This window comes from Myripristis murdjan, chromosome 17, assembly GCF_902150065.1.
Source record: "Myripristis murdjan chromosome 17, fMyrMur1.1, whole genome shotgun sequence".
NCBI classification, from domain to species: domain Eukaryota; kingdom Metazoa; phylum Chordata; class Actinopteri; order Holocentriformes; family Holocentridae; genus Myripristis; species Myripristis murdjan.
The window spans coordinates 14,920,341-14,948,196 of record NC_043996.1 but is presented as its reverse complement, the minus strand read 5'-3'; the positions used below and the strand labels follow the sequence as shown (position 1 = coordinate 14,948,196).

General features: G+C 41.9%; 1 protein-coding gene across 1 annotated transcript in view; it reads left to right on the top strand.

The window, feature by feature from the left end:
• Window positions 1-534: 534 nt before the first annotated feature.
• kcnn1a (potassium intermediate/small conductance calcium-activated channel, subfamily N, member 1a) overlaps window positions 535-27,856 on the top strand; it is a 30,827-nt gene continuing 3,505 nt past the window's right edge. Inside the window, 10 exon segments of the mRNA XM_030073544.1 lie at window positions 535-942; window positions 4,408-4,503; window positions 5,823-6,241; window positions 19,463-19,604; window positions 21,225-21,245; window positions 21,247-21,294; window positions 21,296-21,336; window positions 21,539-21,603; window positions 21,606-21,666; window positions 24,397-24,466. Of these exon segments, the coding sequence (XP_029929404.1) occupies window positions 550-942; window positions 4,408-4,503; window positions 5,823-6,241; window positions 19,463-19,604; window positions 21,225-21,245; window positions 21,247-21,294; window positions 21,296-21,336; window positions 21,539-21,603; window positions 21,606-21,666; window positions 24,397-24,466 (1,356 nt within the window). The 5' untranslated portion in view covers window positions 535-549.

Genomic DNA, 27,856 nt, shown 5'->3' with positions numbered 1-27,856 from the left:
CAAGGCACGCTTCTGACTCTTTTAGTGCAATTCCTTCCTATACTCACTTCGAAATGTACTTCACTCGCTTTTGTAGCGCCAACATGGATCTAAGCTGTGCTAAATGAACAATTCCCTTCCCTATCACCTACTCAGTAGGATATGGTGCGTGAGTAGAGAGGCCTTGAGTACTGTAGCCTTTCAAACCAGAGCAACAGAAAGTAACACTATGGTAAGGCTCCAATATTTTGGCTCCTGTGTTTGGACACATGTCCTGGTGAGCACTAAATCTGTCTGCTTTTATAACCGAATTTGTTTTGTAAGATCCCTCCCTCTCTTTGCGCTCTCAAGCGCCACAGAGATATAACCTCCCACATCAGTGTGCTATTTAAAGTGTATACCTGTGTGTCTTTTCGACATTGTGTTGGTTTGCACCCGTTCTTGCATGATAGTATCATAGTTCTCTTTCTCTGCTTCCTGTGTGCAGGCCACAACTGAGCAGAAGAAGCTGAGCCATGCTGGATCCAAGCCCTCCCTCTCGAGAGCAGCGGCCGACTCCCTCAGATAGCCATGAACACCTGCAAGTTCAATGGCGGCGTGGTGAGACCACTAGTGGGCAGCCTGGCGTCCTCGTCGCGCCGCAATCTCGCGGAGCTTGACTCGGAGACGCAGCCCTTACAGACGCTGCACAGCTCTGGCCTGGAGGTGGTGGTGTCCAAGGGCAACAGCGGCGAGGACCCCAGCAAGGCATCCAACGAGAGCTTGGTCAGGGAGGGTGGCTGGGGGGGCGGTGGAGGTGGGGCGCCGCAGAAGAAGAACAAGGACATTGGCTACAAGCTTGGCCACCGGAGGGCGCTGTTTGAGAAGCGAAAGAGGCTCAGCGACTACGCACTCATCTTTGGGATGTTTGGGATTGTTGTCATGGTGACGGAGACAGAACTGTCATGGGGGGTTTACACTAAGGTGGGTTGATCATTTAAGTGTGTGTGTGTGTGTGTGTGTGTGTGTGGGAGATGCAAAGAATTGTATGTTGTCATTGCCATTGTTAATGTTTGACAACGATTTGTGTGGGGTTGTGTGGCTGCTGTTGCTGTCAAATTTATTTAGAGAGATTGTTAGGACAGACATTGACATAAATTATTTCAAACAGTGTGGGGATGTTGCACTAAGTAAATAAATAAATAAACAGGAATATTAATTCTCAGAGATTTCATAACGTCTGTACTGAATTTCAAATTTCACCTTATGCAGTATCCTATTTTATGACATTCCCCTTAAAGACTGGCAGGCTTTTTCACTAGCTGGATTTTTCCTGAGTATTGAGAAGCTGCTTGTTCATTATGAGCGTCAGGTTGAAGTTTAGCTAAAGCCCTGGTTCCACTACGGCTGGCAGTCTGGCTATCTGTCATTCCCTTTGAAGCCAGCATCTAAAATCACTTCCTCGCAGCAGGACAGAGAGGTTGAGAGAGGGATAAGGGGGGAAATGGGATGGGAAGAAATAGAGTGTGAGAGAGAGATAGAGGGGTTTGGAATAAGATACAGAGAGGACAAAATGGGGAGAGGGCGATGAAGACAAGTGGTGATGAAGAGAAAGGTCAACAGAAATAAAAGATGGGGAAGAAGAGTCAGATGCTTCAAACCGCCTGACAGTACCTTTTACTGCTGATCTGAGTCCAGACAAACCAACGAGCTCGAAGCCAGGGGAGCTGGTGAGCGAGGCCATCAGCAGGGTAGCTTGGTTTCACGGACGCAGTGAACCGGTCGCCACCCCTTGACCTGTCATTGGCCTCCTGTGTCAGCCAATCAATTCTGTTATGTCAGGGTATTTTGGGGAGAATGTAATTCACTCAGTGTCAGCGCACTCAGACATGGTTGTAGCACAGTATTTATTAGGCTGTTTACTTGGGAGCTGACATTGCAGTGCACAGTAGTAATAGGTCACAAGTACGGGTCTGTGGAAGCGGTTCATCTCTGGAGAGCAAAACATACAGTCTTTTACAGTCCAGCGTCTGTGTGTGAGTAAAGACTTCAAATCACAATGAAATGAAAAAGGACTCGTTCGACTTGTTAGCTAATTTGCCAAGCCAGGAATCTTATATTTAACGACAGAAACCAAAGAATTTACAACATTTCAATTTGTACTTTTATATCAAAATCCCATTATTTCTACACCCTGGAAAACAGTATATCCTCAGTGGTGACTTCATGCTGAACCAGTAGGCATGAGCAAAAATTTCAGCCAATGAAAACATGTCATATATTTGAACAATCACACCCCTTCCATCAAATCAAACTGTCTTTCTGCCTCTAACTGATCTCCCATTGGTTTCTAATTTTAAAAGCAAGGCAGATATATTTCCCATTTTGGTGCTATACTTTGATTTTTTTTTTTTTTTTTTTAAATCATATAGCCTACAAGTGTGGGTGTATGTTTGGATGATATTTGTAATTGGTTACATGATATAATCTGCAGCAGTATTTCTAGCAGAACTTCTCTTCTAATCTTTTTGGCTTGTGAGCCCTTAAAACACAGCAATCCCTAGTTGCGACCCCCTGTGACAGACTGCAAACGCAGAGTGGAGATCAGTCCACCTAAAGAATGACCACCTGTTCAGGCTGTTTGATTTGCTTATCTATCAGAGGTGGCCTAGTGTTTTAAAATTACTCCGTGTTTCACAAGTAAAAAGAAAAACAGAGTAACATTTGAAAAAAAAATTATTAGAATTTTGCATACTAAAGATGTTTTTGCTCTCCCCTGTGTCTTAATCATCTTGCGACCCCCCCAAAAAATGATCTCATGACCCCCTAGGGAGCCCTGAGCCTCAGATTGAGAACCACTGATCTATAGGATAATTTATAGGGTTTTAGGGAAGCCAGTAGGTTTGTCTGACCTCAGCTGAAATGGAAATGACCTCCCATCGCCGAGTGGCACAACGCTCCTCCCACATAAGACAGGGCGCGCCTTAGATGGTCCATTTTCAATCTCACATGTCACATCAAGACAGTCGAGGCTCAGCCAAGGTATCTGAGCCCTGGAGGCGGGAAACACGTTAACAGGCTGCGAGCTCTGGGACTGAAAAATCCTTGAACCTCTGGCAGGTGGATTAATTGGTTTACTCAATGTTATTTCACCAGGGACTTCTCAAAACAATTTCAGACATTAGAGCGTCTTGAGAACATGTCGCAGGCCTGAGGGGCAAAGCAATCTAGTTGATAGCTAAAAATCATCTAATATGGACCACCAAAGGACGGAGTCACATCGGGCAGCACTCACTGTCATCACTGTGACTATTATGAGAAATGTTTCCACTTGTTGTTTTTGTCATTTGTTGTCGGGTGTCGTGATTATCATAACAGCCCTCCAATCATTAGCCCACTGCATAGCGGCGTTTTTACACCGTGGTTGTTAAATTGATTTATCAAATGGCATTTACCAACAGAGAGGGGGACTCGAGTGGTACAGGTTCTCATTTCCAAGATCTATGGCCCCCATACACACACACACACACACACACACACGCGTGTGGCTGCAGCGCCAGATTCCGTTTGGCCTATTTGTCACCAGTGCCGCTCACTGTGGTGGCCTCCTGCTAATGCTAGCTTTGCCTTTCCTGCACCTACCATTAAACGGAGAGTCCCCCGTTAGTGCTGGGGTTTGATTAATTGGTAGTTTAGATGGTGGGAAACAGCATCCATAGATAATCTCAGGCTGCACCTCCACCTGCAGCTGAATTGTTTAGCAACAGTGCCCTGACGGTGTTGTTTGTGCGTAAAACCCCATTATCTGTTCCCAGTTAGAGTTTTAGGCTAATAATAAGTGCCGTGTATTTGTGTGTGTGTGTGTGTGTGTGTGTGTGTGTGTGTGTGTGTGTGTGTGCTATGTTTATTTACCTGCACTTATGTGTATGCATGTGTTTGTGTGTGGATATGAAGCTCACACTAATACGGCAGTCATGGCAGCAGAAGGTTTTTCAAATTAGTGCAAGGATGAGCTTCGTAAGGATGATTTTTTTGTTTTGTTTGTTTTGTTTTTAGTCTTGTTTGCTTTCTCCATCTAGAAAATATGAAAGGTTGTATTAAAGACAGCTGTCCAGCTTTAGCTGTAGCTTTTCTTTTTCCCTCAGCTACCTCATTTCACCTTGTTGCTTAGCTGCAGAATATGATTCAGGCATTAATGGTCTTATAGTGATAATGTAATTGTATTGTATGGCATCCTGTTGAAGCTGAATACAGACATTGCAAGCATGGGAAAGTGCACCTTCTCTATTATAGCAGCTAATACAATAAATGCCAGGAAGTGAGGTTCAGTCTGTGTTCTGTCTTTTTTTAACACGTATATGCTTTATTGCTATGAAAAATGTGGTGTTTTATAATTGAATATGACTATTTCTAATCATATCTTCCATGTTTTTGTTTCTCTCACCATAGGAATCTTCGTACTCATTTGCACTGAAATGCCTTATCAGCCTTTCCACTGTTATATTGCTTGGTCTTATAATAATGTACCATGCCCGGGAAATCCAGGTGAGTCTGTTGCAGAGAAAATAACATTTACTTTCATTACTCCACCATTATAGATTGTTTTTTTTTTGACTCAGTGTGATGATGATGATAATGGTGATGATGATGATGATCAGGAGGAGGAGGAGGTGGAGGAGGAGAAGGAGGAAGAAGAGGAGGAGGAGGATGTCTGATTTTGGGGGAACATGATATTTTGTGTTGAATTTGAAGTTGAATTTGATTAAATGTCTATTGTCTTTGACTGTTAACACCATTAGATCCTTCTGTTCTTTTTAGATGCATGTGCATGATACATGAAATAAGAATATTTATGAACTGCTCAGTGTATATGCATCGGTCCATACCTAATAAACATCAAAACAAATGAATGAATAAATAGATTAATATAGATGTTGTAGAGTTTATATCTACAAAATACCTATATTTTAAAGGCGGGATTTGCAAAACGTCCAGTAGTCGGTCGCTGAGTCTACATGAGTCTCATTGCTGGTCTGAATCTGACTGAGTTTGCCAGCTGAGTCTAAATGGTCCTCACGTCAATCAGCCCTCCACAGTTTTGTATAGTGGACCTTGAAATGACAGCATCTGATCCTAAATATTTTTTTTCCCTCTGGTAATTAATTACTGACGACTGTAACACAATTTTAAGTCTCTTCAGTTTTGCGATGTAGAATAGGGTAGTTACTGTGGGACATATTTCGTGTTATAATAATTCTGCACTTGTCATGTTTATATGCCATATTTATATCTAAGAATGTACACATATAAGGAATATGTGACCTTGAATGTGGAATGATGCTTTGACACAAGTGGAAACTGCTCAAATTTGAGAATATACTGTAGCTATAATCCTCTTTAATCACTGAATTTCTATCTCCTGTCATCCAAATGTATTTGCATCAAGATGTAATTGAAAAGTCCTCGGTGTGACCTCTTGATGTGTGTAACCCTTTCCATATTCTTGATATTGCACTATAGTATTTAAGCTTTGTGTCTATTTTTTGGTGCCTGAGTGCACTTCTATAATTTTGTTGTGACTATGCTCGGGTTAAAATTACTGTGAGTACATGCCACATAGTTGGCTAAATGACAATAAGTAATTACGCGTCTGAGTCATCAAACAAATGTTACAGCATCCCCTCTTGTCACAGAGCTAAAAGACAGACATGAATAACCTTAATGGGTCATGGAGTTTAAAGAGGAAAATGAGTTGGTTGAAAGGGACAAAATGTCAGACATCACACTAAAAAAAAAAAAGTGGATGAAAATCAATGCATAAAGGAAAGTAAATGTAAGTAAAACAAGCCTCGCTTTTCTTTCAGCTGTTCATGGTCGACAATGGTGCGGATGACTGGAGGATAGCCATGACGTACGAGCGGATCTTTTTCATCGTGCTGGAGCTGCTGGTGTGTGCCATCCATCCCATCCCGGGCCAGTACGTTTTCACCTGGACAGCGCGGCTGGCCTTTACCTACACGCCATCGGTGGCGGATGCCGACGTGGACATCATCCTCTCCATCCCCATGTTCCTGAGGCTCTACCTGATTGGCAGGGTCATGTTACTCCACAGCAAGCTGTTCACGGACGCTTCGTCTCGCAGCATCGGCGCCCTCAACAAGATCAACTTCAACACGCGCTTTGTCATGAAGACCCTCATGACCATCTGTCCAGGAACTGTTCTGCTGGTGTTCAGTATATCCTCCTGGATCATTGCTGCATGGACCGTGCGCGTCTGTGAGAGGTAAATATAAGGGGTAAAAAAAAAAAAAAAAGAAATGGATGTTCACGGCGACCAGTTGTAAAAACAAAATGGCTGATGCACAATCACCTGTCGTGGAATAATAGACACCTTTGTTCCTTCACTCTCTCCTCTCTATTTTGTCCTGCGCTTCTCAGTGTTACTTGTTTTCCGTCGCTCATCCCCACTAGTCCACAGAAATGTGTGGAATCGCCAGCCTAGGTCACAAACAAATATACACGTACATACAAAGGCAAACACACACACACACACACACATACACCCACGCTTCACTGCCTGAGTGTTAAAAAAATAACAGACTTGCGTTTCATTAGCTCAGCAATCACTCCACGACTCCCTACTCCTTGTTTTTATTGCTATTTTAGATGGCTTGTCCATAATTCATGAGTGTCTAATTGTTTGTTTGCTGAATGGTTTGTTTTGGTAATGCGGAGCAGCCCCCAGGATCCCCTAACCCGTTTTCTCCCCAAAACTGCACATCAGGCTTCATCTCAAGGGGGCAGCAGGGATTCTCACTGAAAATGAAAGAGGCAGGGAAAAGTGAGAAGCTTTTTTTCCCTTTCTCATTTTGCATTTGCATAGGGAAATGAGAAGTTAATGCCAGCTTTGATGTTTTAAAGTCATCTTGTTTAGTTGGAGTGGAATGGGGACTTGAGTAGGGTGGGTGGAGAGCGGAGGATCCAACAGCAGTTCTTGGAAGACCCATTATGATACTGTACCCATGCTGCACTGTAAATGCTATATAGCAGCTCAGAAAATAGGCTTTGCAATCAGTCAGTCGGTAAGTCACTAATAACAACTGCTTAGTGTGATTATTCTCCTACAGTTCACCTTGCCTGCTTTTACTAAGCCCCTCCCCCTTCCCCAACCTCTGTCCATGACCTCCCTGTGTTAACACCTCTCACTAACCACCTCCCCTCGCACGCCCAACCCTGGATCCTCTGGGACCCTCAGCACGCCCCAACTCTTGGCTGGTGGGTTTGAACCTGCCAAAGGTCTGAACACAGCAGCTGATGTTTGACACCAGCTCCACTGGAACGGAGAGGCAGGACAGTGAGGTGTAGCCGGCACCCAAGTTCACCAAAAAAAAAAAAACAGAAAAAAAGAGCATTCAGTTTGGATATGGAATAAGCCTTGTTAATGTTGTTTCTGTATAATCCGGCAAAGACTAAGTTATTTCATATTTGAGATTTGTTTGCCACCGCTGCTCTCTCTCTCTCTCTGTCTCTCTCTTTTTTGCTCTTGGACTTAGATGCTCACTGCAAAAAAAAAAAAAAAAAAAAAAAAAAAAAAATCTCCATCTTAACAAGCCATTTAGTCTCATATTCAGTGTTCAAATTTTGTTTTTCTTTAAAAAAAAGGTGGAAAAAATCTGCCAGTGGGTTGAGATAATCCCACTTGTTTCCAATGCTAATCAACTTGTTTCCAGAATATTTGTGAATTAAATGTCATTTCCTTGATACTTGTGGGCTAATCTGCCTTGTTTGCTTGTACTTGTTCCCAGAGAAATTCCTCCAAACAAGTGAAACTGCTTTGGGAGCAAATGAGATTATCTCATCCCACTAGCAGATTTTTTCACTTATTTAAGAAAAACAAGGCCTGAGCATGGAATACGGGACTACATGACTTGCTAAGATGGAGATTTTTTTTGCAGTGTAACTGTGCGATATAATGGGTCAGCTGGATAATGGATTCGCTAAACACCTTGAAAAGGCAGTATAGAGCGCTGTAGTGATTTTTGATGGCCTTTTCATCCACTGTAATGTCTCATCAAACACAATGGGAATTCCACATGGATCATGCAAGAATAATACAAACTGTACTTGACATTACACTGTCCTAACACTCTGCCTAGAGTTGATTTGGGGAAAAGAAAGACCTGAGCAGATAAACAGATGAGAAACACAGAATGTCCAATGGGGTCAAAGTAGATTGGTTTGTGGTTTGCTCACATCGCACAAACACACACCAACACACTCCGTGCCAAACACTGTCCATTAGCAGTGCATGTTGTTAGTCTTTTGGTTTCAGTTCCAGAATAACATGTTTGCGTGTTCAGATGAGTGGCTTTGAGTGTGTGTGTGTGTGTGTGTGTGTGTGTGTGTGTCTCTATGTTACTGTGAGCACGTGTAAACATCAGTGCCTATGAGTGTGTGTCTGTGTGCGTGCACCCATGTGTATGTGTGTGTGCGCGCATGCGTGTGTGTTTGTATAATGTTCTGCTGTACTTTCTATTTCCCCACTATGCTGCTCCATAGGGATACCATGTGAGTCCTCGTTCTCTAGCCGTGGAAAACCAACCTATCATTTTGCACCGAGCTGGCGCCACTGCTGCCCTGAGTGGGGTTGGGGAGGGGGTGGGTGGTAGTGGGAGAAGGGGCAGCCCTCCCCTAAAACAATTAACCTATGATCTTTTTCAAACTCAGTATGCCAAAGGAGGATTAGGTAGGCCCTTTAGTTGGCATGAATGTGGCACCATCCTTCTGCTAAGAAAAAACAACAAGATTTCATCATAATTTTCATCCAGGCTTTTAGTGGCTAGGAGCACAGCAGAGACCTACGGTTTAAGCAGCACTTTGAAGCAAGCGTCTCTTTGTTAACTGTTTTGTGTTAGGTCGGTAAGGGCTGGAGGAGGAGGAGGAGGAGGAGGAGGAGAAGGAGGAGGAGGGAGTTTGTGCTAAAATGGAGCAGCTCCTTCAAGTCACCTTCACGAGCGTGCCAGAGGGCAATTTGTCTTTTCTCATTATGTTTTACTCCCTTTCCTTATGCAATTGTTATAGATCCATATTGTACCGAGTCTTTTTAGCAGCTACTCCAAAGATATGTCGAGGGGCAAAAGCTTTTTAGTTCTTTGTGCTCACACACATTACCATCCCATTATGTGTCTCCTTTCACAAAATTAATTGAACAATGTTGTAATGGTCTACCACAGACTTTTGTTGCTTCAACCCCTAGATGATTCATTTTGCTCCAGAAATGAAGACAGTATCTCTCCTGTAATGTTTAAGGAGAGGAGAAATGTCAAGTCATTTCGTGCACTACACAAATGTTAATGTCAGATTTGATTGCGGTTGAGGATGTTTTACTATCCAGCACAGCATGATTCCTATTGCCGACTATATATATAATGAGTAATGAGAGTTACATATAGGGAGGTGAGTGAGGGTGTTGCTTTCCATTCTTGCACAGTTTCTAAAATGGAGACACTCTTGCAGGAGGACTTTGTCGGTGGTGACTGCAGTGTCTCCAGTTTTAGTTTACATCCATGAAATGAATGTTGTCATCCCCCCTCGTCCCCCTCCTCTGGTAAACATCGAAACAGCATGGAGTTTTCATGTTTACCTCTCAATCCCATCACTCCAAGGACAATAAAGGGAAAAAAGAGGCGCTTGTTTCCCAAAGTGCTGTGTGTGAGTTTTGTAAGTGTATCTTCTGTTTTATATATATATATCTATATATATCTCTATGCGCTATTACACTGCCACATTGACCACGCTCCTGAGCCAATCAAAGAGTAGTACGGTGTGAGATTGGACGAGCACGGAGTCTATCTGGAAAATGCCTAGATGGGGGGAATGAAAGACACACAACCAGGGAGACAGAGAGGGATGGAGGGGTGGAGGGAGGGTGGAGTTGGTACGAATGCTAATGGTTACAGTAGATGGATTTAACACTGGTCACTGGCCCCCTTTCCCTCTTTTCTTGATACAGCCCATCTTCAGAGCTAAACTACCTCAACTAAGCTCCTTAACTAAGCTCTTTTGGCTTCTCCCTCACTATCATAAGGCTCCCTCCCTCTCTCTTACTCCTGACTGATCCTTTGCAGATCTCCTACTACTGTACCCATCCAACGTGGCATGCTTTGCAGTTCTTCCTCATCTCTCCCCACTACTTATTCCCCTTCCCCTTGCCTCCCCTTATCCATAACAAGCAGGCCTAATCCAACCAGAACTCAGTTACACACTTGCATGCATGCCTTGCCTGCCTCCCTGGTCCTCAATCCTTTCTCTTTAACTGTTATCTAATTCTCTTTCTCTCCCTCCCTCTCTCTCTCTCGCTCTCTCTCTCTCTCGCTCTCTCTCTCTCTCTCTCTCTCTCCGTCTCTCTCTCTCTGTGCTAATCTGAAACAAAACACTCTTTCTCGAGGCGATGTGAGACTGCAGTTTCTCACCTCGTTCCTCCGGTGAGGACCTGTAGGCCATGTAGCGAACAAGCTTTCGGAAAGTTTAGCAGACTTTCCCTCGCTGCACCGCAATGGATTAACAGGCTTGAGTTACTCGTCAACCACGTCTACTCCCAGCGTCTGACATACAGAGTGTCAACGCTTAGCCACCAGATATACAGACAATGACAGCCAAGAGCAGGCCACCCGTATGCCTTACCTGTGATACGCACACCAGTGGAACTTGAACTTGCTCACACCAACAACAAGTGTGTGGTTTACATGAAATATTCAAGTGGATTTTGCAACCTTCCAGGCTAAGACCAAGCCCTGTGGGTCAGGCAGTGCATTGGCTGAATAGTGTCTAACGGGAAACAATAGAAACAAAGAGGGAAATAACTGTGATAACTGACATAATTGAAATAGCTGACATTAGGCCACCTCAAAATACTTTGCATGATTTATTCATTTAAATCTTTCACAAATTTCCCTTGAAAGTCGCATTTATATTCCTGACATGAATTCTATGAACATAGCGATTGAAATAACAGGGACGAGCGGATTCTTCATGGTTTGATGACTTGATCTACTAATAACCTGTGTTTGCAAACTATGTCTGTTCCCGATGCATGGTGACAACTGCAGCCTAATGGGCAAAGCAGCGCACAGTGCTCACAGCGTATGTTTTGGTAATAGGGGAACGTGAAAGTGATAATGCAAACTCAAGATGTGATCTGCATTGAGGATCATGAACTGAACAAGTATTGCCATTTGTTCAAAGGCAGGTGGAAGAGCCAAAAGTTCCTTACAAATGTCATCCCATCAGATTTTTTTTCCAGTGGCTACCAAAATGCACCTGATGTTTTCTAGAATACAAGATATTTTGCTGGTACCAGCTCCAGTCGTTGGACCACTATTTTGCCACTTAGTGTAATTTCTGGCCTCAGCAGTAGGCATGGTGTTTGACCAGCCAGGGCCAGTAATTAGTGTCTGCAACAATTTGATTCCTACTTATTTGGATGAGGCTATTTGCTGTCTTGATGTTTCTTACAGAATCGTTCTTTGGAAGAGGGACAGTTTTTGCTTCATCCCATTGACCTAACTAGGACCACCATGAATTTAGCCATCTGTGAATGTTATCTGGGTGGTGAGCCTCAAGTTGCCAACATTAGTAGGTTAAAATGCAATGTCAGACTCAACTTGTGTGATTATAAATGCTGGCAAATGCAACTGAAGACACCCAATAAAACAGAAGACTCTTACAATACCTGATGTTATATCAAGCACTAAAGGGACCAAGAACACAGAGTCCGTAGTCCATGTCCAGATATTGATTCAGCCACATTTGGACGGTGTCCTTGTGACTTTCTGCTTGGATACGTCCAACATGGGCTGAATTCCATTCTGGATGACGACAGATTCTTCCCTGCTTCAGTTGCGATTGATGGCACGCTCACTCTCAGTCTCCATAGCTACATTTAATCAAGCAGCCATGACTTCAAGAAACCTGAACCCAAACTTCGTGAGAGTCTGTTGTCCAAGTCTCAGACACTGGGATTCATCAGGCACAGACTAATGTTACTTGCTTTGGAGATGAAACATAGCTGGCATTGCATTGAGCGAACAGGAACATGTGAACTTGTCAATAAACTAGCAAACTGGCTTCTTTTTTATGGGAGCCAGATCCAGCAGAATATCCCATACCTCAACAGGAAGTGCCCAAAGCAGATAGATAGAGCTGAAGTCTGTGGACTAAATTGAAAATTTCTAAAGATGATGTGGTTTTTCTGGGTGGTAGGGACGCAAACCAAGTTAGATGTGCAAGCCAATAATATCTCTCCAAAATCTCTGCCAGTAGATAGGTAAGGATTCTACGTGTCTTTGTATTTCAGGTGATGAAAAAGCCCCTCCTATGGCTGATATAACCTGGCAGAACAAACCATGTGCTCAAGTCTCTCTCAGTAGAAATTGAGAACAAATGGTTAGAGATAAATTCACCAGCTAAAAGGATGATATTAAACTTTTTTTTTTGGGCAGACACTTTGAGGAGCAGCTAAAAGTGGTCAGAGATTGGGGAGACATCTGTAAATCCTGCAGTGTTGCCTGAAAGCCAGACTCAGTGTTATAGTCTGAGGCGTATATACAGTATTGTGAGCCACGTACTATATGATGCCTTGGAAGGACACAGAAAATGCGGCATATGAAGGTAAAATGCTTAGGTGCACTGAGTTGGCAGTGGAGTTGGAAACCCTAGTGTGCTCCCGATAAAGGCTGGAGGCTGCAGGATTGTTGCAAAGTCAACTTTAACACTACAAGATGTGTTAGGCATTCAAGGCCAGAACGCAAAGCAGACAGTGAATAATATGTCTGAGGCAGCAGTAGAAACTAGTGAGTGTTTGTGAGTGCACAGCATACTGGCTGCACAAAGCTACTAAAGTACGCTCCCATCGGTGGTATGGGGTAGGGAACGCTCGGTGATGTCACTATGTTGGAGGATGTGTGCGTTACCTTTTTTTTGCAGAAACAGGTATGTTGTTTCCTAGTATATTGGTTTGTAAGCTTGTCGATATTTTAGTTTGGTTGCTTGTAATCTAATTAAGCTCACTCTTTCTTGCTACAATATATTAGCAGATGAATTAAGATCTCTGATATACTACTGTATGTTTTCTTAAATGCCATTAAGGATTTTTCAACAGGAGATACTTTTCCTTGGGCTATATCTACATACTATTTGGTGTTATTCCCAAGCTCCTATATTTACTGCTTTTGCACAATCCCAGAAAGTAATCATATGTGGAAGGGCATGACCTCAACAACTTTCTGCCATAGTTTGAACACATATTATGTTATTTCTGTAACCACAAGTCACTTGTTGAATCCAAATGTCCAGATTGGAATGATGGAGTGTGTTTTTATGGACTCTGGCAGTGACTGAAGCGCTCTGTGTTAACACGTGAGTTTGGAAGTGTGCAGGGATGTGAGGCGGTGTAAAAAGGGGCTAGTGGGACAGGCCTGTATCACCTGATGTCTTTTATAACATCACTTCGGTGGTGCAGTTAACTGTGTGAAATCTCACTAGTATTCTCGGGAAGTCTGTGCAGAGCATTTCACAAAAGTCAGGCTGGGCAGGTCTGACGTGGGACATCCTGAACTCCTCCTGGACTGCATGAGAGCACGCCGAAAAGTCCAGAGTAGTCCCAGCTTTTGGATTTAGCAACTGAGCCTGTCAAAACATTGACCTTTCATAGTCTATAAGCATGTCAGCCAATGATAATTTCTTCAGTTTTTAGATACTGACGGGTTTGATTCAAATCCATGTAAACCAAGTGTACAGACATGTAGCTGCAGTTACATGGACAATATCCCTTCAGCCCAATTGAAATCATTCTGATTAGAGATTCCTGCTTAACTATTTACATGGACGCTAAATAAAGTGGTCCAATAAGATATATGTTTACATACCCTACAGCCTTTAATCAGCGTAAAACTGAAATATATACTTATATAAAATGTATATATATATATATATATATATATGTTCACCAAGCGCCGCTCTCCCATCAGGACGTCCATGAGACTGTCAAAATGAAACCTGTCTGGGTCAGAACCACTTTTGCCGTTTTGACTTGTGGCTTTATAACAGGCAGCCCTCAAACTTTCTCAGCGCTTTGTGATTTGATCGATGAACAGGTGGATTCTGGCTTCGTTTATCTTTTCAAACACTTCTGTGAACAACTTGTGGTTTCCAGCCTCTCGACCATGGAGACGTTCAACAATCCATTAAAGATTAAATCTTTACAACAAAAAAAATTGTATCGGCCACAGACCGGCTGTGTTTTGCTACCGCTTTTTCTGCCCCTCCCGGAAACTCACGTCATGTCACCTGAAGTTACCCTCATGTGGGGCAAACATACGCAGAGAGAACACATTGTAAAATTGAATTAAACAGGCTTGCTGGTGCTTGAGAAATCAATTAAAAGTGTCAAAACGCCTAACTAGGTCTGCCTCCATTCCCGCCTCAGATACTAGCCCTTTGCTTTGTTAGAACAGTTTTAATAGTTTAAACAATCATGATTTTTTTTTCAGTGTCCCAACAGGGAAGCAGCTATAGTGTTGTTGTTGTTGTTTTTTATCATCGTGGAAACATAACATAACACGCAGAAACATGCTAGAGTCCATGTGCAGTGTGTTGTTGCTGCTGCTGCTTGCTTGCTTTGCATTTTGGTTGTGCTTTGAAAACACTATTAGGTTTGCGGTTTTTTTAATTAGGTCATCATCAGTTTGAGTTTAATCCTGTCTGCTCATGTTTACTGCAACTAACACACTCCCCAAGGAGCATCCCAACATATTTGTCCCCAAGTAATCTCAGTCAGTGCTCAAATTCATTTATATCAACAAGACTTACGCTCGTCGAAAAATCTTCTTAATTTGTTTTTGTTGATGCGAAACCAAAATCCGGGCAAAAGAGGGGAATTGCTGTTTATGCTGTTATTGTACACAGACTATAGCTACAGATTGTTCAGCAGTATGTTTTTAATCGGACGTCCTACATGTGGACACTCGTTTGCTTCTCTGTAGTGTTTGGTAAGCTGTGAGGATGGTAATGATGTGATCACGTGTGGAATTTCCTAGAAGAAGTTTGAATTATTTTAGCTTTTACAGTCGAATCGGATTCTGCATGGATTTGTCTATATCAGTAGAATAATACACTTATGTCTTTCTACTGGATGTGTATTTTTAAGCATAGTAGTAACAGTTACCTTGTGATATCAACAACAATTCTCCCCTCCTTGGAAGAACGTGTTGAAATTATATAATCCTTGAATTAAAATATTGTACTTCTGTCACGTAGGTTTGACAGGTTTCAAATCAACGAGATGATTCACTGCAAAATGAAACACCATCAGAAACGTGACACCGATGCCAACAAAATGATCGCTGACATGAAAATATAAGTTGCCATGGAAACCATTTAAATTAATAACGATTCTACTAGTCGGCATATATCTATACTTGTGAAATACTGAATGATGTATGTGAGCTAACTTTTTTTCTCCTTACAATGGAAATGAGTATGATTTGAATAAACCCTCCATATATTACTCATGGAATCTGAGAGCAAGAGAGAGAGAGAGAGAGAGAGTGTGTGTGTGTGTGTGTGTGTGTGTGTGTGTGTGTGTGTGTGTGTGTGTGTGTGAGTGTGTGTGAGTGTGTGAGCGGCAATTGGGGTGGGTGGGGGGCTCGATCCCTCATTCTTGTCTCTTTTTCTAGTCCAGTGGTTCTCAATCTGGGGGTGATCTCATGGGATCATTTCGGGGGATTTAAAAGATGATGAGGACACGGAAAAGAAAAAAACATTTTTAGTCTGCAAAATTAACATGTTTTTTCAGTCAAATTTGACTTTTGTCCTGTTTTCTTGTGAAATACTGAGTAGATTTAAAACACAAGGTCTCCTCTGATAATTAAGCAAATGAAACAACCTGCCAAAATGTCCGTGAAGATCCTCAGTCATCCAGGTTGTGGTTGTTCGAGGAGAGCTGAATCGAGGGCAGCTGAACATGTTTGTAGATCCTAGAAGAGGTTTCACATCTTCAGCTCTGAGTGACTGGTGGGGATTCCTGAGTTTTCACACCAGTGAGGAGCTCTAACACGCCAGTGGTATCAGTGACTTGGATAACGATCCCACACAGGTCAGGACAGGTCAGTCAAAACTGAAGAAGCGAAACGTCTGCGAGGATCTACCAACACGTCCAGCTGCCCTCGCTTCCGCTCTCTTCGGATAACCTGAACAGGTGGTGGTTCTTTAGGTGGCCTGCTCACCTCACTGCATAATGCAGCGTGTGACACGGGGCCGCGAGTAGGCATCGCTTTGTTTTAAGAGCTCACAAAACGGTCGAGAGCCACTTCTCAGTCATTCAGAGGATGTACAGTCAGCCACTGCTACTTAATGTGTCCTCAGGACCCACCATCTGTCTGAAAAATGCAAAAGGAGACGGGCCGGGTTAAAACACTGGGATGAGGGCGAGGAAACAGAAAGCCGTTAAAGTCCTAATGTCCCGCCATTGATTTGAACCTGACCTTTTGGAACAAGCAGGGCAGCAACTTAGAGGTCACTCCAAATAGATTAGTGCAAACAGTCAATTCAATCATCATCAATTTGAAGATGATTTGGTATAGCAAGCTGATTTTATGTTGTATGCCACATGATGATAAATAGTATGTGTTGTTTTGTGTTGATTAATACCACTGTTAAGATGTTTGTGCCTGTGTAATTAGGTATATGAGCCCTTAGAGGATCTAATTTATCTGTCCTGTGTTTCTGAGCGTGTGAATCATGCTGTACTCCCTCCTCTACCCCTCACCCACCCCTAAAGCATACACCAAAGCCAAGTTTCAGAGCTCATTTGGATGTAAATTATCATATTCTATCATACAGTAGAGGTTAAATAATGTAATTTCTTGGAATGTTTGAGAAAGCGATGCCGGAAAAAGTGCTTTCCGTCTCGAGTATCCGTCAGGAGGAATTTAAAAGGGTGGGAGACAACTGTATACTGACATTATACATCTTGTCCTGGACTAGGTTGAAAGTGGTGCCAGCTCTTCTCCATGCTATTCCAAAACTTGACACAGTATATTGAGAGCTTCAAAATGCTATTGATCAGCTCCCCAGCCTCTGTCTCTGTTCCCATATTGCTGTCCTTTTTCAGAGGGCAGAATTATGGAAATATTTATGTTAGAAAGATAATTATGTGCCATACCCTCATTGAGAAACATACAACAATATTGTATATTTGAATGTTTCTCGTAACAAACTGTTGCTAAAAAAAAAAAAAAGAAAGAAAAAAAGAGGTGTTAAGAGAATTTTTGTCATTCTTATTTATGGGTTATATTTGGAACAGAGTGGAAGCCGCTGTATTATACTGTAACACATTGTTCACTGTATTAAAAGGTGCAGCATTTCTAGAAATTTCTGCCTGTCTTGAAGGCATGACTCACTTTCTGCCCACTTTGATGACAAGTTGAATGAAATTAACATATTAGTCACTTGTAATTATAATATTTAGCCAGCTGATCAAGTGTAGCCCCCTGGCAGCCATCAAAGGGCAGCTGGTGAAGTGTTGGGATGCAGGTAAAAGAGACAGGGGTGTCAAATTCAATGAGCCTCTCCCTTTGTAACTCGTCCAATCCTACCCCACTGTTTACAAATGAAAGCCCGTCCGAGAAGATGTACAGTCCCCTTCCACTTGCTAACACTGCAATATTTGTCAGAGATGGTTTTCATCTCCAAATGGACCCCAGGTTTTCCCATCGCTCCCCTGCTCTCAATATACTGGCTTTTCAGCATGCAGGATGCGGACATCTTTTTTATTCCTGCATGGTACTGTACCGACTGCTTCCTGCATGTCATTTAAGAAGCTTGAATCCCACAGACCATACACTTTTTTGTCATTCCGAGGGAAAAAAGTGCGAAGAGTTGTCTTTTTCCCCTGACTTTGAGCATGAGTAGAAACTTGAGAGTGGGAGTTTTAAATTGCAGAAGGCATGATTAGTTCAGATATGATGTTTGATAACGGTGGACTGTCTTGGAGGAGAAAGAGGAGTGGGCATTTCTGCAAAACCCACACTGCTTTTTGGCTTTTTTGCCTTTTTTCCGTAAAGAAAACCCAAGGAGTTCATGGTCTGGCCCCAGGTGCTTCAAACTGTACTTGTGCACTAATTAGAAGTGATTGTTCAGGCCATTTTGATTCCACATGCTGGGTCACCGCTGGATAGTTTTTGGTCATTAGCAATTTATTGGCCTAGCCAGAGTCCTCTGTAGAAAAGCCTTTGCAAGATCCCAGAAATTAGACTCCACTTACATTGTCCTCTCAGTATGGATTTTAGTGAGATGTTGTCTCAAAGTGTTGAATGGATATTTGATTTTAACTCCAAAATGAAGTCGTGTCTGATCTCCTCCTAGACAGCCCACTGGGAATAATCAGGCAAGTAAAGTTGAATGAGGGTGGGTGGATAAGGCAGGTTCGCCTCTGTCATGGACCTTGTCATGCTGCAAAAGGTGTGGAAATGACATCATCAGTGCGGAGTTTTACAGTGTTTTTTACAGAAATATCTTTGCTTATGCACTGTGGGCTTTTGAACTGATAATTCAAGCATGGTTGTTAGCTATTTTAAGCAAACATGTTTGAAGTGATGATTTGCATTGCCAGACCTTTTTGGGCAGCATAAACTCTGCGGAGGAAGATTTGCAGCAAAATGTGACCAACAGGCCAATTGCTACTTTTATTTAACGGCACAGTATATGCATTTTTGAATGCATAGATGTTACATTTGTTGGGTGGCCATATTCAAATCAAGTTTGACCCGCAGTACGCTCTCTATCCAGTCACTTACAGCGACATAGCTTGTGTCTTTGTCATTCAAATCATGTTTTCTAAAACTGTAATTTCTATGCTTATGCACAGCAAGAGTAAGTGATTTGGCTTTGTGCTCATTTTTAAACGCTCCCTCATATCATTAATCCTCCAAAGTTGGTTGATTTTTATAATACACACTGAAAATGACACACGTGTTCAGTGTTTTTGCTCTGGAGATCACTCGGTTCAGAATCATTTCATCAGATTTTTTTTTAAAAAATGTAACTTTTAATTTTTTTTAAATACCTCATTTTAATTTCCCCACCCATTAAACATGCATATCCTGTAAACTACCTCAAAGACAATTTACTTCAAACCAAAGAAAGACAGGAATGTATGACAGCATTCCTTGCAAATCCATTGACTATATATTTTTATCTCACCAGTTTTGTTCCCCAGAATGGATTGGGTTGCTTTTTTTAGATCGTGTGCCATGCAGGCTTGACAAAACAGGTCAAACACCATGCGCCATGTTTCTTCCTCCTCACCATCTCTACCTCCTCCACCTACCACCCCTGTTTGGTTCACACAGCACCGCTCCATCCTCCAGCATGCTCACATTCCAGTTGCGGTGTCCAGTTTCACTGATTGGGTATCTCCTGCTTCTTCTTATCTTCATTACTTTAGGTATCATGACAAACAGGAAGTGACCAGTAACTTCCTGGGAGCCATGTGGCTCATCTCGATTACCTTCCTCTCCATTGGCTATGGGGACATGGTACCACACACGTACTGTGGGAAAGGCGTGTGTCTGCTTACAGGGATTATGGTAGGTTCCCCTCTTCATTCTCACTGGACAAGACGACTGAATGGTTTTACTGTTATTCATGCAACGGATCCTCTGATTGGCTGAATCATGTTTGAAGCGACTGTAAGATACTTCATTAACTCATAATATGTTCAGTTATGATTTAACAACTGTAATGCTTTGTGAGAGAAGGGCCTGAGCGAGCCAACCGTTCAGTGTTAGCTGCAATAGTTACAACTCTACAATATTAGTTACCATGGTAACTGAATGCAACCTAGCTTAATTTATGTAGCTGACTAAACAATATGTTGCCTTCCATCAGCTGTATGTGGAGCTGGACGATATGGACAAAATCAAATATCATATATCATCAATATTTTTGACCAAATACATCAATATCAATATTGTGACGATATTGTGAGGGTGACTATTGGTGCTTTCACAAAATATTTACACAATGAGATTTTTAATTATGTCAGTTTTCAATATTGTGGTCAGGTTTTCCCAATGAGTTTTTGTTAAATATTTACACAAAGAGTTTTTTTTTTTTTTTTTTTTTTTTTTAAATAATCATCATTAGTGCCTATATAAAAACTAAGTGGGTAAAGGCAAGAGAAGTCTGATGAGTTCAGAAAATTACATCACCTTAATGCAGCTTGTAAAACCAGCAATGACACACATACCAGTGGACAGTGTACAATATCCAAAACCCCAGACGATATATAGCCAATAAATTGATATTATGTTACAATATTGACATAATAGCTATATATTGCCCAGCCCTAACTGTTTGCGAGATAAAGTGACATTCAGCTGTCTAAGTTAACACCAGCAGTTTCCGCAGACATACTGTTGCTGATGCGTGAAAAGAATTTAGCGACAATCTGTGAGGCAATAGAAGTGAATTATGTATTTGTAGCAAAAAGCTTTGAGCAATTACAATGTTTTTAATTGTCATCAAGTTTTCCCAATGCCAAACCTGAATTCTACAGCAAATTTACTTGACCTTTTATCATTCCCACTCCTGCTTGGAATTTTTTCACACAAGCCTCTGAGTTGATTTTGTTTGTTTGTTCGTTTCATACCTAACCTATTCCAACTTTACGGACAGAGACAAAATACATCTCAATCGACTTACCCTCAAAAACCTCTGGTTTTACCCCTAAACTCAATTTTTTTTTTTTTTTTAAATAAATTTTGTCCATATTAGACAGGCATCGTTTTCAGAATAGCAGTCAAAAAAGCCTGTAAGTGCCTGGTGCATAGTCATAGTTCATGCTGGATAACATGAAACCAGTATTCTTTAAATAAACTTTAAGTCACTCAGTGCAGCGCTTTGCAGACATTTCAGAAAACTTAAGCATTGTTAAACACCAAAGCTATAAAATACAATTTTGTATTGTGGCTTAAATGTTTGTTAGTTTTTAAATGTTTCAGAGATGAGTATGTGCATTGTATTACATGAGTGATGAGGCAACATGACACAAATGTATAGCTCCAGTTACCTGGTTTAGGCAAGCTTTTGCTCCTTCCTCTTATTCATTATTTGTTCCTGTAGTAGTGCCACCTCACAAGGTCATTAACAAAGTGACATTGTTGTGACTGAGGTAAATTGGGCCTCACCATGTGTTTGTGCCACAGGGAGCTGGTTGCACTGCACTGTGTGGTTGCAGTGGTGGCCAGGAAGCTGGAGCTGACCAAGGCTGAGAAGCAATGTCCACAACTTCATGATGGACACACACTCTGCAAACGAGTGAGTAACTCAGCATTTCACCGAGTAACTATGGAGCGCTGCTTCTGATTTCCTTGTGCTCCTAAGATTTTGTGACTAGATTCTGTTTTGTCCATCTTTTGGAATATGTTTCTAGTGCCGTCAGAGAATAATGTCAGCTTTGTGAATTGTAAAAACTGGCAAGAACGCTCGTGTGCTCCTGTCATCCCCATCCTCGTGTCACGGTAAAGAACACAGCTGCCAATGTACTCAGGGCAACATGGCTCATCTACAAACACACCAAGTTGGTCAGAAGATAGATCATGCCAAGGTGCGGAAACACCAGCGCAAGTTTCTCCAAGCCATTCACCAGTAGTCCTGCGGTGCCTTTGTTTTTATGAGAAATCTGCAACAAAACATTTGGCTCAAATTTTATGCACCACCAACCAGCAAGGGGAATCCCTCTGCATGTCCCAAAACTAGAACCTTGTTACTGAAAAGTGCTTATGTTATCGTCTTTAATGTTATTTGTGTTAGAGAATATTTAGGTGGTATTTTTAATAGCTGTTATTGTCACTTAATCTGCTGGAATGTAGTTGAAGATTTGGTAGCATCGAGTGTTTTTAACAATGTCCTCTCCTAGTGCAACACTTCCTGTGATTGTTCTATGCTCATACTATACACACGCATGCACGCACGCACACACACACACACACACACTACAATGTACTGTAATGGTCCTTCCTATTTCCCTTCCCTGTCCCCCTCTCCCTCCGACCCCCTTTACCCTGTGCTTACAGTGAGAAGTGTAATGGTTTCACTCGTTTCGTGAATGTTGTGGGTTAAAACTCTGTACTGTGTTCTGTCTTTGTTTTGCTCTATCACTGCAGAGCTCAGAAGTAAGTTGAGTCTTCTATGTATCCTCCTCCTTCTGTTTTCCTCGACATCCTCCTCCTCCTTTTCTCTCTCCATGTCTGCATTTGACATGCATGAAAAAAGAGTTTGTTCTATATTTTTTAAAAAAATGCTGGATGCTGGATTGTTTTTGTTTTTTTATTTTTTATTTTTTATTTTACTGTACTTCAGTGTTCCATTTACCCCCGTTCTCCCTCCCCATCCCCTGAATGGAATGACACAAAAAATAAGCATCAACATTTTGCCACCAATGTTGATAGTGGTGGGTTGTCTGGAGAGAACATGTGAGAGAAAAGCATCTTGCACAGTATGAGCTTGGAGCTTGTTGGCCTGGCCAGCGGTTCATAATCATCTATGAAGTTGCCATGTACTGTATAATGTTGCCCATGATTAATATAGCTGCTCCTGGGCTATATTAACCTACATCAGCAGAACTCATCCTATACTCCTGATGATGTTGTGATGATATGAACACACACACACACACACTCTGTACTGTACTGTACTCCTATGAAGGTTGAAATGTTTGCTGTTGGTTTTTGTTCATTTCGATGTGTTTTATTCTTCCTTTCTGTTTGTTCTTTTTCTGTGGTTTCGAAGGCCGTCATCTCTTCTGTGAGATAACGTGGCACAGCTCTCATATGACATCGATGACATGATACAACATGATGCATCGCCGAGGGTTTTTAGGACACATTATTTAAGCGCTATTATGAAGTAGCCTTTATGTTTCACTTTAATAAGGGGTCACTGTTTGAGCCAAAGCTTTTTAGCCCCCTTTTCCTCAGCAGCCATAAGGCGTAACACAGCCGCGCAAACAGACACATACGAGCTGAACCGGGTTCCCACAGAGATAGAGCCGTAAGCGAGCAGTCTCACTCTGCTCTGATTTGCTGATTTGCACATGAATAAATGTCCTTGAATGTCATCCTGTCTCATAATTTGTCGAACAGGGAAATTCTTCCTCTCACACATCCAGATATTGGCTGTGTGATGCCACCACTAACAATGGCACACTATGCATATAAATGAAAGCGGTTCTTATGGTGCTTATGTATTTTATTAGAGGAGGCACGATGTCGAAGACGATCACAATACGTGTCCCATGTAACATTGCACAAATGATTTGAGGCGTCAGTGCTGCTGTATGTTCGGCAGTGTCATTAGACAGTTTATTCCTGGCAAGTTTCATCTTTTATCTGCGGCATGTATGCACACACACATGCACACATCCACCCACCTGCACACACACACACACGCACACACACACACACACACACACACACACACACGCAAAATCTCACAGTCAGAGAGTCACATTGTGTTGCAAGTGCACAAAGTCACTTAGTCACTGCACGCTTACTGAATGACCGGTGTGTATATTTGAAGTCCTACCACTGAGCTTTGTGTAGCACTGACAGGGCATGTCATCTTTTTTTTTTCTTTTTTTAACGTCTTCTTTTGCTCTTCATTGTGGATGGGAAGAGGTTGATAATGTTTTGATTTCAAACACAAAGTTTGGGGAGTTTTATCGTATGGAAGCATATTGCCTTCTTACTGGAAAAACATCATGTTTTGTCATAACAATGATATTTTTCGCAGTATATCGATTTTTTTCTCATGATATGGAGATTCTTTTCATGTTGTAAAAAGATCCTCTTTCACTACGTGCTTCTGATTTTGGCAAGTAAAAGCTCTTTATGACCAAGAAAGGATTTCATTGTAACTTACAGCATCACAGTATTATGAGGAAAAGATCTTGTTATAATGAGAAAAAGACTTTGATAAAACATGACAAACAGTGGTCGTTTGTTTGTTTGTTTTTGTTTTTCAGAATGAGCGTAGTATGCTTCCATAATTTTGCATGTTTTGGTTGGTATCGCATTGACCAAGACTGGGAATGCTTGTATCTATATATTTATTATGCATGCAGGCTGCCCTCTCTCTCTTCAGTGTCATCAGTGAGAGAGCTCTCCTGATAAAAAATGTGTCGCTCTTCCTCCTCCTCCTCTTTTCTACCCAACTGGCCCTTTCTTCCCCTTCATATCCTCAAACAACCTGTCTCCCTACGCTCCGCTGTCCCAAACCATCCTCCCCCCTTCTGCTTCTCCTCCCCCTCCCCTTTTTCTCTGTCTACTTCCTCCTTCTCTCTTCCTCCTGCTCCAACCTCCCTGTGCCTCCACTTAGACTGCGCAGTGTGAAGATGGAGCAGAGGAAACTTAATGATCAGGCCAACACCTTGGTGGACCTGGCAAAGGTAAGACTCTACTCTGAACTCTTAAATCTTAACCCTATAAAGCCATTTGTATCATAAATGATACACATTTTCAATTCCGTTTTTCGTTTTCAGTTTAATGAATACTTGACCAAAATACTGTTGTATACCTTTGAACACTTCCCCTGTTCACCCTGGATCATACCACTGGCACTTCAGGTACATATCATATATCATACACCAGAAAGGTCGTGTAATAACATATTTTTTTGATTTTTTATTTTTTTTTATATATATATATTTTGTTATAGGACTAAATAAAGGGTTCAATTTCAAAAAATTGGAATTTTCTGCCAATTCTTTCATAGTTCAGGCTTTATAGGGTTAAATCTTTCAGTCAGATATAAATCAGATGTAAAGCTAAATAAATGTTAATTCAAAAGACATATGATGCAGGATTAGTTGTGAGTGGAATAACTATGTATATCTCTATGTGCACAACTTTGACTTATAAATAAACATTCATTACATTCAATCTAATGTGTCTCTGGTGCACAGTTGACCCTTGGTGACCTGCTTTACATCAGCCACTGCTGGTCCAGGGCTATCTACCTTGTCTGATGATTTCATGACTCTCTCAAAGTTTTTATCCACTGTTTTTCTTTGCATGTGACAATTGAAAGGCGTTCCCTGGAGTAAACCAAAAATGTGTTTTTCTAGCAGCACCGAACTAGGAAGTTTCATACTGCAGGTTTAAACCCAAGATGGATTATTATCTCTGGTGGCTTTCTACATGGCAGGACTAGTAGGTGATATTTGACTCAGCCTTGATCCAAAGGCAAAGTTAAATATCCTAAGATTGTATCCTAGTCAGAGATGAGGTATAAAAAAAAAAAAAGAACTGAAAATTATCCTTGATCAAAAAAATTTATCCCCAGGGAAACACAAAAAGTGAAGGCAAAAAAACGGAGGGGTCTGGGAAATTTGGAGCTCTTGGAGGCGATATTCAAACAAGGAGGAAAAGAAAGAGAAGGAGAACGAGGAGGAGAAGCCCTGGCAACAAGGTTACTGAAAATACACTATAAACAGTAGCAGATTGTACAAGGGTTTGCCCTGCCCAGTGCCTCAGTAGCCTCTGTCCTGCCTCGTAGAAACCAGCTGACCCACCCGAGCTGAGCAGAGAGGGGTTCAAAGGGAGGTGGAAGGCTGCAGCCACATTTGATGTGGGTGGCATTTGCACTCCGGTTGTCTATTTTAAAAGGTTCTAAGGCCAACTCCTTTAATGTGTGTTTACCTGCCCTTCCTCTGCTTGCTGGTGAGACCCCTCTGAGCACATGGTACAGCAATTCAACTTGACGCTGCTTCGTCTCTTTCGGGGGTCTGTAGAGATGCAACCCTTTTGATATCTACCTGATACTCAGACATGCAAAGTGTGATTGATTTCATGATTGCACAGGAAGTGCACAAATTTCTGGAGATGATCTCAAGGGGGTTATTAAGTAACCAATTACCTTAATTGTGTTCTAGTGGCGACCCCTCTGAAATTGCATCTCACATGAGGCTTGAGAGCAAGACTTTGTGGCCTTTGTAGCTGAAATATCATGCAATATGAGTCCCTTGTTCACTGCACAATCCTCCATCCTTGACCTGTTGAAAAAGTTTGTGTGTGTGTGTGTGTGTGTGTGTGTGTGTGTGTGAGTGTGAGTGTGAGTGTGTGTGCGTATGGGCATGATTAGGAGTGCCTTGAAATCCCAGTGGGAAGGGAATTTTTGTTCCAAGCAGAGAGTACAAAAATGAGCTCTTATGTTGAGTCATTGGTATTGATCAGGAGCCCTATTAACTGCCCTAGAAAAACGTAGATTCATTTTATGCTATAGGGCTGTAAAATTTTACCTCTTGCTCCTTTAAGTGCTGAATCCCATGGTATTGTAAGGAACAGAGTGAACTTGGTGAAAAATGGCTGTAATAATGGAGGTCACATATACTATAAAAAAAATGTCCAACTCAATAAGTTATGTAGTTTTGTTTTCAGGCCTAAAACATGATTTTTCTTAGAATGGGTCAGAAGGCTCGCCCTGGTGCATCACCGTGTAGAATGCATACCATGTAACACTAAGGCCAAGCCGCAGTGGGCTGGGTTTGAATCCGGTCCAGACTCTTTAGTGAATGGCATTCCCTCTATCTGCCTGGTCTTTCAGTCACTGTGACTGTCTAATAAAGCAGAAATGCCCAAAAAATAACCTTAAAAAATGGGTAAAAAATTCAGTCAGGTAATATAACTTGCATCCCAAGCAGTTGTTTAAGGAAACATGTTTAAGGAAATGCAAGTGTTAATATCTTTAAACTATGCATTGAAAATAGATAATCCCACTAGCATTAGGACATACCAATTAGGACATAGGACTTAGGTGATAAACAACCTCTTTTTTAGCCTACCGGTAGAGGGGGAAATACGGAGGCACTGCCTGCGTATCTCACCCTCTCCGGTGGGAGGAAGAGGGGAGTTAGCACTTGATTGCAATATAAAACAGGTTTCTCAAAGGTATTGAACCACAACAGCCACAAGAGGTCTTTGATCATAAAGTCAAAACTGAGCACAAAAAAATATTAGGCTGATAGATCCAGTTGTATGTGAGATTAGCTGTGGACAGATACACGCACATGTATACAGAGACAGACACACACAACCAAACACAAGCTGTGTCCCATTTCAGGGTCTGCATCCTTCGAAGTCCAGGTCCTCTGAAGTCCGCGGCCTTCGGAGGACCCGGCCTTCGGAGGACCCGGACTTTGGACAAAGCGTCCTCCCCATCAACCAAATGGGACGGTCTAGCCTTCGGAGTATTTCCTGGTCGCGTAACCGCCGTTACCATGACAACAAACTCCGGAGACAGAAAGATAAGAGTTTCTTTTCATCAGACAAGACAGAACAGTAAAGAAAGGGGTTTTGGTTTAACATATATGGCATTGGATGTTCAAATGAGTAAAAACCGAATATTTTATAATAGTGAAATCTGAAAATTTACATATACTAGATGCCGCCGTGGCCATTTCAGTTAACTTTTTTCAACTGAGCAGCAGCACACAAAGCATCTTGGGATACGGGAGCCCGAGAAGGATAGTCGTGGTGCATCCTCTGAATCGGCTACCAATGGTTGAAAAGGAAGACGCATTTGAAGTGCGAATTTGAAGGATCCTTCGACTTTGGATGAATTGGGACAGGCCTTCGCGCAGTGTTGTGACGTAACTGGCCTTCAAATGCGGACTTCGAAGGATGCAGACCCTGAATTGGGACACAGCTACAGTATCCCCTCCAGGCTGCTGCCTGGTGGAGATAATAAAGTGGATCACTCCACTAGTATCAAAATAATGACACATCATTCAAAAAAATTGTGTAAACAAGCTGATTTGCACTGGGAACAAATGTGTCAA